This window comes from Schistosoma mansoni, assembly GCF_000237925.1.
Source record: "Schistosoma mansoni, WGS project CABG00000000 data, supercontig 0212, strain Puerto Rico, whole genome shotgun sequence".
Taxonomy (NCBI): Eukaryota; Metazoa; Platyhelminthes; class Trematoda; order Strigeidida; family Schistosomatidae; genus Schistosoma; species Schistosoma mansoni.
The window spans coordinates 219,066-232,435 of NW_017386082.1; the positions used below are offsets into that span (position 1 = coordinate 219,066).

The 13,370-nt window shown below is 34.6% G+C and overlaps 1 protein-coding gene across 2 annotated transcripts; it reads right to left on the reverse strand.

Annotated features, from left to right (window-relative positions):
- Positions 1-5,184: 5,184 nt before the first annotated feature.
- On the reverse strand, positions 5,185-13,135 carry Smp_173350.1 (egg protein CP391S-like; the record flags this gene model as incomplete). 2 transcript variants are annotated; one of them, XM_018792621.1, is made up of 12 exons in its annotated part: positions 13,108-13,135; positions 12,880-13,024; positions 12,750-12,842; positions 12,623-12,692; positions 12,252-12,344; positions 11,150-11,200; positions 10,106-10,170; positions 9,346-9,412; positions 7,491-7,568; positions 6,461-6,609; positions 5,634-5,714; positions 5,389-5,535 (listed from the first exon to the last, which is right to left on the reverse strand). In XM_018792621.1, the coding sequence occupies exons 1-12, from the start codon at positions 13,110-13,112 to the stop codon at positions 5,389-5,391; spliced, it is 1,044 nt and encodes a 347-aa protein (XP_018647223.1). In that variant the 5' UTR covers positions 13,113-13,135. The 2 variants fall into 2 exon arrangements, with proteins under 2 accessions (XP_018647222.1, XP_018647223.1); XM_018792632.1 differs by having other exon boundaries at positions 5,185-5,535; positions 12,880-13,135.
- Between the last annotated feature and the right edge of the window lie 235 nt (positions 13,136-13,370).

Sequence of the window (13,370 nt, forward strand, 5' to 3'; positions counted from 1 at the left end):
AATGTATTGATACAGCTTTCAGTTCTAGTGTTATAGCACTGCGAGAAATGCTGACTGAATTGTTCGCAAATAATATCGGGGTCATCAATTATTCCTCCGTTTACTATGAAGAATTTGGTCACACCAAGAGGATTTGACTTCACACGCGATTTAAAAAGCCGAAGTATTGATAATTCTGGGTTCTTATTACCTAGGGCTTTATTTTCTATATTCATAAAATACTTGCGTTTAGATGAAGCACTCTTGTCAATTAACTTAAGTATACTCTGTGGTGTATACAAGCCATTATGCTTGTGGTAACGCTGTTTTAATTTCCTCAGTTTTCTTTTAAAAGTTTTAAAATTATTCTGGCCCCTATTGGCGTTGTAAGCCACATGGCTAATAATTGGAGCAGTGCAGTCGAGGCAGTGTATCAAGTTGTGGTATAGATCAGAGATCGCAATGTCAATATAATTTGTGGTAAAATAAGTTTCCCATGGTAAACAACGAATAAAACTTTCAGTCCGTTTCCAGGTTTGTTCATCAAAATGTCTACTCTTGTACATCATTCCAGCTTAAGAATTCAATTGTATGGCGTCGTAAGATTGAATGATACACAATATTACTCTGTGATCACTCTTAAAAACTCTTGACCAATATGCACTGAGATAGAATCTATGTTGATTGTAAATGGATATTCTATTCCTTGCTCACCATATATACTACTTATGTCAATATAAGTAGCTCACATCACACTACTACTTCTACTACTGTTGTGAACAGAACACGACTGTTGGACAATCGAATCTAATTAAGCAAACATTACAAACTATCTCAGTAAATTGTAATAACCATACAATGGACAGTTAATTTGCAAATTAACAACCAATAGCCTCCATGTTCACTGTTTCTTCTTTAATTCCATTGCTCATGCATTTTCCAAACGATTGCGCTTCATTTCAGTTGTTTTGTCATCGGTTTTCTGCCCAAATACATTGTATGTCTGACTCACACCATATACTACTTATATGGATATAAGTAGACCACACCACACTCGTCCTCCCTTTAAAGGATTCGTTCATGCGGTGGTTCTGCTCGCCAAGCCACTATCTTCTTTCACTGCAGTCTGTGCCAAACTCTCCGTCAGAATGTCGAGTCTGCGGCGCGCTGACCTCCATAGCTGCATCGACCTGCCGGGGCACCAACATCCGCATCCACCCGGCAGCTGGGACGTTGAACATCCGTACTCCACCGGCCTGCTGAGCCATCTACATCCGATGTCCGCCCAGCAGCCGCACGTCCCACTGCTCCTCTCCGTCGACAGCACCCGCTACAGCCAACGCCGCCACGCCAGAACACTCCACTCGACGCCAACTCTCCGCATCATCATCCAAATCATCATCAACATAATGATCGTCGTCATCCGAATCGACATCATCGTCATCATCATCATCATCCGAATCGTCATCATCATCATCGTCAACATCATCATCATTACTCTTTGTCCCAAGTTGTTACATTGACTAGTTTGACGAGGCAGACAGTAGTAGATCGATTCACATGGTGATGAGTTGTGAGTGATTGTGTGATGGACGGATGGCAGGATGGATTGGTTGATTGATGTTTTGGGAGAATGAGTGAGTGAGTGAGTAAATTAGTGAGCTGTCAAGTGATTGATTAAGAGTGTGAGGTGGAGATTGTTTCCATAAGGTCTTCTGACTGACTGACTTATTGACTGATGTCTTTCAATGTTTATAGTACTTCAAGAGTATTTGTTTTCTCCTGGATATTCCATAATACTACTTAACATAGTAGCAGTGTAGTATTCAGTCATTCAGAAGCTCTACATGTGAGTTTTCATGTTCGCGATATTTCTAGCAAAACGTCGCATCAAACTTTGATTGGATAAAATGTTTCTTAATATTTCCTGAGCTAATCATGTTTATTGCGGGAAATTTTCAAGATCGCTCCAACAAATACAAAGTGACATTTATTTCTCCATGTCTGTTTCCCAACAACATGATTTTTCAGCAAGGGGATTGAATCAATCTTAATTGTTGTACAAAGTTACATTGATCAATGTTTTCAAAGTTTTTTTTAACTGTCTGTAAGATTCATCTGTACAATCCTCAAGTGAACTATTCGAAAAATTCTCTTCTCCAGTATCAGTATTGATTCCTGATATTTCTGAAACTCAGTGAAAGGAGATGCGCTGGAAGTACCAGTGATCTTTGTCGGGAATCCATATGTCGTTTGTACAGATGTGTGCCCTACATCTTACTTATCTAAACAAGGATGTGTATTATAAATGATAAAAAATGGGACATCTGTGTCAATCAGAGAAGATCAACGACTATGGGAAATAAATTTAGGGGTCATATCACAGATGAAGCATGTAAAAAGTGACCACATAAATAACACAAGAATAAGTAGTGCTGTAAATTGATACCAAGAAATAAAACCTAAGACGATGTGTATAACTAAATAAGATAGATGGATTGTTAGAACACCGCATCGATCGTTATACAAAACGAATCTTGAAAAATACTTCAAACTACTATGTAATGAATAGTAGTGTGGTGTTTTGTACAGAAAAAGCGCAAGAAGAGGTTCACAAAACAAGAGGCAATGAATTTGGGCTTGTCATTCAAATCAAGGAAACGGGCTAATGATAATCTCATGGAGAGTGACGACAGTCGAGCTTTTCAATGTCTCCATCATGATTTACAGTCAATAAGTCATTCACAGTGACGAAGAAAGTTTATTGTTTCTATGAGTTAACAAATGGTAATGAATATCAATATCCGATGTTGAGAAAATAAAATAGAGAGGTCAATTTTGTTTTGATTCATTCAATCAACTAACTGAGATCTATTGTTCGAGATATAGGCTACTCAGTACCACACCTCTTTGTGAATATGATGTCTAAATTAGCTAAAATAGTTATTAGGCGTTGTGGCTTATGTTTATCGAAACTTGTTGGTAAAATGTTGATGAATATTTAGTGAAATTAGAAGTGGACCAAGTTCTTCCTTATGTAGTTATAGAAAGACATTTTAAGTGATCATGGTGTATTGTGTAAATTGTTGACGCTTACTATTTACCATCATGAAACAGCAAAATACTGAGTAGTTGTTTTGTTCTATGAAACAATTGCTTAGCAATACGCTTTTACAATTCAACTATAGATTGAACCTGAACGTTTCAGCGCTAAAATCGGGATTTTAACATCTAAACTATTGAGTTTGAATGAATAGAACAGCTTATAGTCCTAAATCTGTGATATCATTCATTACGATTGATGATATTTGTCATATATCGGATATGGTTGAACACTGTTTTGATCACTGCTTTTCATTAGAACTCTGAGAATAACACACAATGTTACTCACTATTAGGGCACATCATGATTGATATTCCAATCGGTTTTCTTTCTTTTTAAACGGTAATCAATTTTCTTACTCACAATTTAATTCATTCATCAATGAAGAGTACAAATTGTCACGGATGGGAACAGGTATATATATTCATGAACTGATTGCTTGTATAATGATCATTTTTTAGGCTAAGTAATAATGTATTGTCAATCAGCATGTAGATTTGAATATGTTCTTGTTAAATAATGAAATATTTTGTGAATTATCACGAACAAATAATAATCGATCACTGGAATAGATGTGAGAGAGAAAGTAAATTCTTAATCGATTATTACATTTCTATGGATGTTATTCGATTCAGTTAGTCATTGATCACTGCTCATTAGTGTGAACAGAATGTGACTGGTTATATGATGTCTTTCCACAGCATCATACAATGAAGCATTCAAAATTAGGTTTGTGATCGTCAGTTGAAGTAGTATCATTTATAGAATATAGAACATTTCATCTGAAGACTAAACGGGCGTCTTTTCTATGTGTTCTCCTATTGTGTTAATAAAGGTATCTATCAGTTTAATGACATTCATTTGAAAGTAATAATGAACAGAACATTCTACTTTCTTTAAATATTCTTATAAGCTTCTGCTTGAATAGAATAATGACGTAAAGCAGCCTAATATTTTGAAGACACACAGGTCATAGTATGAGCAAATCTGAGTTATTCAACGTGTAGTCCATAAAGTACCTGTGATAGGAGAGCGAATTTACGTTAAATCATGGACTAAGCTTGAATTGAGACTAGTCAGTCTATCAGTTGTTATGGCCTATAACCCATTTGTTGAATGCACATAGATTTGCAAATCACTTTACTTTTTCATTTCTCTCTCCTAATCCATGTCGTCAATTCCGACTTTGGCATTTAGATCTATGAGGATGGTGAGATCCTTTTTGAGCACTTAGCTAGGATTGATTGTAGTTTCTAACAGAAGTGACCTTTGCTGTCATTGGTGGATTCACAACATCGGGTAACATTCGTTGTGATCCCCTCCTTTATTGTTTTCAATGATGCTTTCATAATTTCGGATCCATGAGATTCCCATCCTACAAGTGCATTTTGTACTTCTCTGGACAGAATTAGAGCAACTCTCTGAGTATGCAGACCATTTTTCGTCTTCGTGATCGGAGTACAGCAGAATGTTTTCCGTATCTAGTCATTGCTCTTCAGCTTGCGTCCAACTACATTGAATATCTGGACAGCGATAATCTCTATTTGCAATGTGCTATAACGTTAAAGCACTTCAATATAATTAAGGTGACTAAAAATAAGTTCAGTGCCGACTTCAGACTGTGTGTACCTCGTAAATCTGGAATTCCATGTGCAACACTGAAATCCTATATCACGTGAACTATTCTCGCATGTAGCCATCGAATCATCATTCAAACCGTAAGGCTCTTGTGTGATGCTGATTAATAAAAAAAATTTTAGTCAACATCATTTTCAAGAGAAAGCTTTGAAAGAAGCCCTTGACCGTATTATACAAATATCAACAATAAAATCATGGAAGGAATCATAATCCGTCTTGATGACACCTCTATAACCATAGTTTGTCGCTCACCATTTACCTAATACGTATTAATCAACTAACGAAATATGGAAGTGTTTATCTAGGTACTGATAAAGTGTTTCGACAGATCACTCACACCGGACTCATAGTTGACTGCAATGATCACGAAATCACTTATGCGTAATGCCACGTAGTTACGAGTTGAACTTGTAGAACTCATGTGATGATATGCACCTTGAATTATATGAAAGCGATAACGCGAATATTGACAAAACAGTGTTTAATATTTTATAAAAAAGGATAACATCAGCTATCATGTTAACAATCAAAAGCATGTACAAAGTATCATGAAATAACTGTCCAAATTAATAAGAAGACAAATGAAATTCTAAAGTATCCTAATGAAAAGCAGAATTGAGACAAGTTGTTCAGAGTTTTCAAAGCAATTTATAAGACTTTTTCATGGATCATTCATTACTTCTCTTTCTTCTAAGTAACCATCTCCAAATTATACAACCGATGCATATAAGAAATAGAGAGGCGACCAAAGGAATTACAACGTACAAGTACCAATGTGACTTGTGTTGCTTATTTTCATCCGTTGTCTTGGTAGTCTGAAGAAAAACAAAGAATTATCAGTTTTTAACAAATATCAAATATTAACCAAGTGTTTATCTGTTTCTCCAGTAGTTTTCATGAGGTTTTCACTAACCTGAACCTCAGTGATCCCCAATGTTCTTTCACTGTGTTCCGTAGTTGTTGAACTATTCAAATCGTTGACATCCGACTTCTTCTAAATGATATAATTAGAAGAATTGATTACTAAACATCAAATATCATTCTTTTAATTCATCATTCTCAGTAATGATGACACAAGAGATTCTCATACATAGTTGCTGAATTCCAATTCGTCAAATCATTCAGGATATCTATCAGCGATTTGACAATCAGTGTACTCAGTAAACACGATCCTACACCTAGTTGACGACCCCTTTGTGTGATGGAATATATGTTCTGGATGTCACAATCGCAATCCGAATATAAAGCAAAGGACTTATAAGGTACAGCTTCATTGAAGCAATCTATTGAGGTTACATATTTTTCTACAGAGTATCATAAATCATTGTTCCGGGATTCAACAATGGTGGGCTACATACTTTCACTAATTCTCCTAATGTGATACACAATTTTTATCTGTTTACGCTTCTTCACTTTACCTGGTTTCATCGGTATATTGTTACCATTGACATACATCTACGATTACATTGAGGACTTTCGAAATTACGGTTTATTCACTGAGCTGAAAACACAATTTGATGGTGAGCGATGCTTCGATTCATTGTTTACTGTTTTCACGAAAACGAAGCATGTACTCATATGTCGTCAACCTATACAAAGCTTTTATTTAGTTACTGAGGGTGGCTAACATGCCATTTGTTATTGATAGCAATAAAAGTATTTTTTCTAGTTAAAACATTTGCTCAGAATGTGAAATTTGAGGTTATTGCAAACGACATATGAAGTTTACCAATTACCAACCTCAACACTGCAGTCATTCACTTTCAAGACATGAGTGTCCGGATTGTTACTTTCTATACATTTCTCCCCTTTTTCACACCATATACATGTCGTTTTCAATGTGGTCGATCTTTGGCATGTTTCAATTGTATTGTATTGCGAACAAATTTCTATGAAAAGAATAAGGTGAATTCTATTGATATTAATGAATAGAAGAACAGAGAAATAAGAAACCTGTAAATATAACTCAATGACGTGATGGTGATTTCTGAGTTAAGTGATTTATCCATTCGGTGGAAAATGGTCAACATGGTGCATCATGCAAAACTCAGTACACCTTCAATTTCTCTTCTATTTCAAGACTGCATTTTTGAATTGAATGAAATTACTTTGAGTGCAAAGAACAAGTGACGACTTTTTGACAAGGAGAAATTGTTGACTTTTCATAACTGTTCGGATTCAGACATGTGCACACTACGTTGTCACTGAGTTCAGCAAAGCGTATTGCAATGGACTTTGATGGTTATACACTTTCTTTCCATGAAATCGTTTTTGTGAATGAGATAAGTGCCACAAACTCGGTTGTTCATAGACACAAAATTTAAATTGAACTATGTTGATTCAATTAAACAACAAAGGAAAATTGACATCGTACTTTCAAACGTCAATGACAACTTCAATGCCTCAGAAAATTTCTACATCATATATATCAAGATAATAACGAACACTTCCTTGTCAATGCACAATCGCTTACTGACACCTAATATTTTTCGAAACCGAAAGCATTCCATCATTCATTTTGTGACTTTATATTCACGTTAACTTCATCAAGGTGAAAACTTTATTGTTGTTGAAAACCTGTCGTTATTCATTCTTAATAATGAACAACGAATCAACGGGTAGTCATAAATAGTAAGTTAAACGTCATTCGAGACACATGCCTGGATATCATCCATTAAATGATACATGGGATTTTCAATTTTGAGCGAACAAAAAATGATGTATACAAGTGCGAAAATAGTAAGTGCTGATTAAATCAAATTTCACGTACCTCCGATGGATTCAAACTCCACCAACGTACCACTTTTGATCCATTTTGCTGGAACAGGTATCCCATGATCTGCGTTAACTTGTGTGACAAATTGAAAGGAAAAAGAGAATTAGAATTTCGACTTCTTTTTAAAGCGAAACAAGTTTATTTGCTTCACTTAAGTAGAGGGTAAATCAAGGATCTGTAGTATTTTTCATTACGTGCAGAGTAATGGCTGTCTTAAAAAAACTATGGTTTACATCGCTCTGATTTTTTAAACGGGCCCGTTAAATTTTAAATGAAATAGTTACGTTTCTGAGTTATTTAACGATGAAATCAGTTGGACGTCTGGGATAGATGCGTTCAACCCCCTACATATGATTTCACAATGCATATTACACGGAGGCAACATTCAAATCTTCAAATCAAGGAACAATGATGATTTGTATATCAATCTCAGACGCGTGTTTCATCTTATTAAGGACTTATCAAGGACTGAAAACCAGCACCATTCATTTCCATTTACATTCGGTTATCCACTTATCCAATCAGTCCATATATCCAATGACTTGTGGAACTGTATGAAGCTTTAAATCATTTTTGAATTGTTATTGAATCTTCCGATTGATGTTGAGAAACCGTATTTGATTCCACTGCTATTCCTCATCCATCTTTACGCACAATGCTTGTGACTTCAAGCAACATCCAGATAATCCTAACAGAGTGCATATATATGAATAAGGAACTGATCAGTTGCAGTACAAATCACTCATGTGAGGACTGAACCAAAGAATGTAAAATGACAATTATCTTCATTGTCTAAATGATTCAACATTGCACTTAAACCTGTCAATGCAGAACATCTGGCGGAACATTTGATGAACCCTCTCACATTCAATCATAAACACTGTACCTCACCGAATCACGTACACTGAAAACTCCTCTTCAAACTCAGCTTCATTTCTCAACAACACATGTTTATTTCAGTGAAGCAAGACGATTGAACATTTCGTAGATGAAATATCATTTCCAAACTAACACTGCCTAATTTCTGCTTCATACAAAACACACTTTCTTTTACATTGAGTGTTGAGATGATCAAAGACTGAAAGTTTGATTGCATTACTGTGAGTGTGTATACATGAGTGGATATATTTTGAGTTTGATATAGTTATTCATATATCCATATCTGGGTGAGTCTATCGGTAATCATAACTGTAAGAAGTTCCCAAAATATTTGGACAGTGTGTTTACGAAAATCATTCCAATTTCATTCTGCACAATAAGCCACAACGCCTAAATGACATTTCCACGAACTGACTTTACGCAAGAAGCAACTGAATAATATCCACTGTTAGAAAGCTCTCTCTGATAAGATACATGGATTTTGTTCAATAACATGCTCATGACCTGGTACAAGTAGAGAGTAATATAAAACTAACTGGTGATTGATGATGTACGTCACTGTACATCAAAGAGTTAACGAGATTTGGCCTGCTTAAACATCTGGGCTACCTGTTCCCGTCATCTAGATATTTCAAAAAGTTATCTAAATTTGTTTGTTTTAATACATCATTATGCCTAGTAATCGCACAACCTATTCAGATGCATTTCTGAAAAGAGTAAGTGTTTGAGCTGTAACGGTTGCAGAAGGCAATATGCAGCGAGAAGTATGTACATTATCTAGATGTCGATTGACCGTGCTGCAAACTTCTAAGTGGCGATCACTAAATATTTATCGTCAGGAAGGACGAAGAAGTAAGAAACGGAAACTTGCTGAAGTACATTGTGCTGAGAATTCTATATTGTACCAAAAATATAATAATGAATAAAGCTAATAAAAATAATAGTTATAATTCGCTGAAATAGTTCTTACCTCCTCCACAACGTATTGTTCCAACGATTTTTGATTCCAACTTACTTCCATCAATGTCCGTAGGAATCTGAAAAAAGATTGTTGAATGTCTGAGACAAGATCTGCTACCACACAATCATTTATATGAAATTGAATAATTACTGGAGAAATGTATCATCATTTAGATCATCTCATTAAAAGCCAACTAATCGCACTCACACTAGGCATACTGATATTCTCAGTTTACTTTCCATGAATGTTCAATCCAATCTGTCTAGATATTCTTGTCAACTTCGATCAAGTGTTATGAACTATCTCTCCATCATGATATGTGGCGATAATTTGTGAGATGAATATCACCGTCTATTGAAATGAAATGAGATTGTGAATATTTGACAGGATGTTGCACTCAGGATATTCCACAGTGAACAATCTGAACAGTCGATCGTCACTACATGAAATAAAACTGAACAGAATATGACTCTTACCGTATAGTAGGCAAACATTCACAGCCAGTTACTATTTGGCACGAACAGGTTATTGTTTCTTCTGAAAGAACTTTACTTCTGATTATTCACTGTTCCTACCACTTGCTTGATTGGTGTCACTAGAGGATTGATAATAGTGTCAACTAGTCCGCTTGCCTATTACAAAATGTTGATCTCTTTCTATCGTGTTCAGTGTAACTAGATTAATTTGACAATATTGATCAACATGAAATAGTAGAATGATGTGAATTACTTGAAACAATATCAAATTTTCATTATATTATGCAACTCACGTTATCATAATAGAATGATACCTTCCCATTTGGGTGTAATAAAGTGATCATTGTGGCTGTAACCTCTACAGTAAGAAGAATAATGATACTCAGCATTTAGGATTTAAACGATGAGCAAGTTATTGTTTGATGTAACACTGTGGACAGATTTCAGTGGATATTAACTGTGTTATCTGAAATGCTTTCTTCAGATGGATTGGTAATAAATACATTGAAGTGAACGTCATTGAAATGAGACGGATATGAATCCCTTCTAACAAATGTCAAATGCCTAGATTCTGAAGTTGTATTACTATTATCAAAACAATAAATCGTCTATTTTACCATCAGAGATCTGATAGTCAGGGATGTAATAACATTCGCGCAATATCCTAAATAATTCAATTTGAAACAATGGACACTCAGTACGCATGACATGATCTTGTGCTTTTGTCTACAATTGAACTTGAGAAATAAAATGGTGGTATATATATAAAGATTTCTATCGGTTAACTGATTCTGACTTCAGTGTCCATTTGTTGTAGATGAGAAACGAATAGCTTTAGATAACGATTTCCCAGTTTGCAACGTCAATATTTGAGAATGAGTATGCGATGAAAGTTTGTGTAGATGAATATGTGTGCAGCAATCGCTTTGTCACCAATGTAGAACACAATTCATTTATTTTGGAACACAGACTGTTTATCAAGTTCCACTTGAACCTGAAATGATAATAAATCTCTGCATTCATTTTCCAACAAGCAGAATGAGATTGTGACTTCAATTATCCATGATGACTTATTTATTGCCTGTCAAATCCAGTCATTCACCGTTCATTTCAACTGTTCCCAATGTTTCAATGGATGTACTCAATTAGTGAGTGAATTTCACATTCAATTCTACCATCGTTTACCAAAATAGTAGCACCTTCATTCTTTTATTAGTATTTTGAAAAGTTGGATTTGTTTAAAATGAACAGACAAAGTATCAGTAATCACAAGTAGTGAAGATGTGAGTGAAAAAGTTTCACGCGTGTGATCGAACGACCGATAAATGTTTACTCACCTGAATCATTAATGTTTATCAAGAAATTCCTTTTGACTCCTAATAATTCCTCTGAAATAATGAAAATCAAAAGGGATGTTTAAATATCTAAATAATGATTACCTATCTCTTTCAATAAATATACGTCTTAACAGGGACTGCCAACTTGTACAAGTTGTCGTCTCCATTTCGAGGTTTAAATGGACCGGAGGAGTTAAATGCTAAATCATCTCTCATGAGAAAAGTCCAAGGAATATTATCAATTCAACAATATGATGAACGTTTCAATACAATCAACTGAGAAGAATATTTCACTTCTTTGAAATTTCTTCTAGAAGCTTCTGACTGAATAATAGACGTTTCATAGGCATTCGAAAATACAACAAAGTGTTTTTTGGATCCCTTTATTCTTCAATTCTTATGTTGGACCGAAATAAATGAATGTCACATTGATGTTTTAAGTGTTCTGGTATGAGTAAATCATCCTGTACTAGCGGACTGTTCACGGACGTTCATTGGTCAGCTGTTTCACGAAGTGTATGGATTCGAAATGCATAATCATACAAGTACGATCACAAAAATAGTCTTGAATAATCGAATAATAACACACAGCAACTCCGAGACATTAAACATTCAAGAATCAAGTAAGGGCTATAAAAGGTCTATAGGACTTCAAATATAACTTGATAATTCATAGGCTTCAATAATTCAAACCGCCTTCTCTCACAACATAGCTTACTATTGCACAAGTGATCAGTTTTATTCACTCAGTCCACCATGAAGTATCGTGTAGATGAGATATCTTCTGTTTTGTAGTTTTCATAGACTGGAGGGTTGGTAATTTTTACACTTTCGCAATTATATCACATGGTTTATCATTTCTATTCGATGAAAGTGTATATTTTCATAGAGATCTCTGTTTAATTTACCAATTTCACTTTAAAGCATTCAACACTTGCTGCGATACACATACGTTCTGTTGCAAAAACAACACAAACACAACAATCACTTTGTAATAGTTACCACTTCTGTAATCATCAAGATAAATACTGAAGCTTTTATACAAAATAAGTTTGAGAAAAGTGATCAAAACAAAAAATAACTGAATAATATAAGAACTCACTGTCATGCACTACTGGAGATTCAGTGTTCTCATAGTTTTTCATGTAATTAATAATAATTCCAATTTGGGACTCTTCAAATACATATACATTATCTGTATTTATTGGATGAAAACATGCCGCATCATTGATAAATTTGTAATGAATGAATAAACAATTTTAAATAATAAAACTGAACTGTATTTGATTTGCTATAAAGAGTCAAACCATTACCATGTTGAATAATGAAAAAAATATTGAAAAAAGTTTTGCATATTACAAGGAGCACAAAACTGATTCACTGAAGAAAATAGAATCAACTTTGATTCATGATCAGAAATTTCACCAAGAAAACTCAATGATAATTTGACTTCAAAGAAAATTTATGACTTACCTTTTGGGTGAAAATCAATTTGTTGTACGTGTTTACCGTAATAACTAAACGAGAATCGAGGATAAACCCCCTAAAATGTTGCAAACATATGGAAAAATATCTTTATTATAAAGTGTATTCAACTCACGTATATGTTCTCTACATTTCCTTTAAAACGTTTACTCGGAACTGGTTGAGATTGATTTCGTCGAATCCTCATTGAATAATTATAATGAAGAGACTGGAATATGTGTATTAGAATGTATCTGATTACTCACATATCGATAAGTATCGTTTTCAATAATGATATTCTCATAGTTGCGCAAAGCACGGTTGTTGCAGATGTCGTTGCAGTTGAAACGTTTGTGGGACCAAACAAAGATCACATAAATTATTATCAATTGACTAGGTGAAAAGTTATATCTAAAATGATCAGGATGAACAAATCAACGGTAACTCATGGAGTCGAATTTCAATTTGAGTTCGTATGTTCATTCAACACTTACCTCATCTTATCGTGTCAAGTTATAAATCAAATTTTTATAGAATTTGTCGGGTTTATATAGACTTTTGAAGTGTAAAGTTGTTCTCTTCTGATTCGATGATTCAAAGTAACCATTAGAAAGATTGAATTTTATAAAATCAGATGTTCATTATTAACCAATCATGGAGGTAGATCACATCATCGTAAACTAATATTCTTCTGGCTGTTGAGATCATGAGCTGAAATTTTTTCACTGTTGGTTGAAATTCCTGACCTTTGTGGATG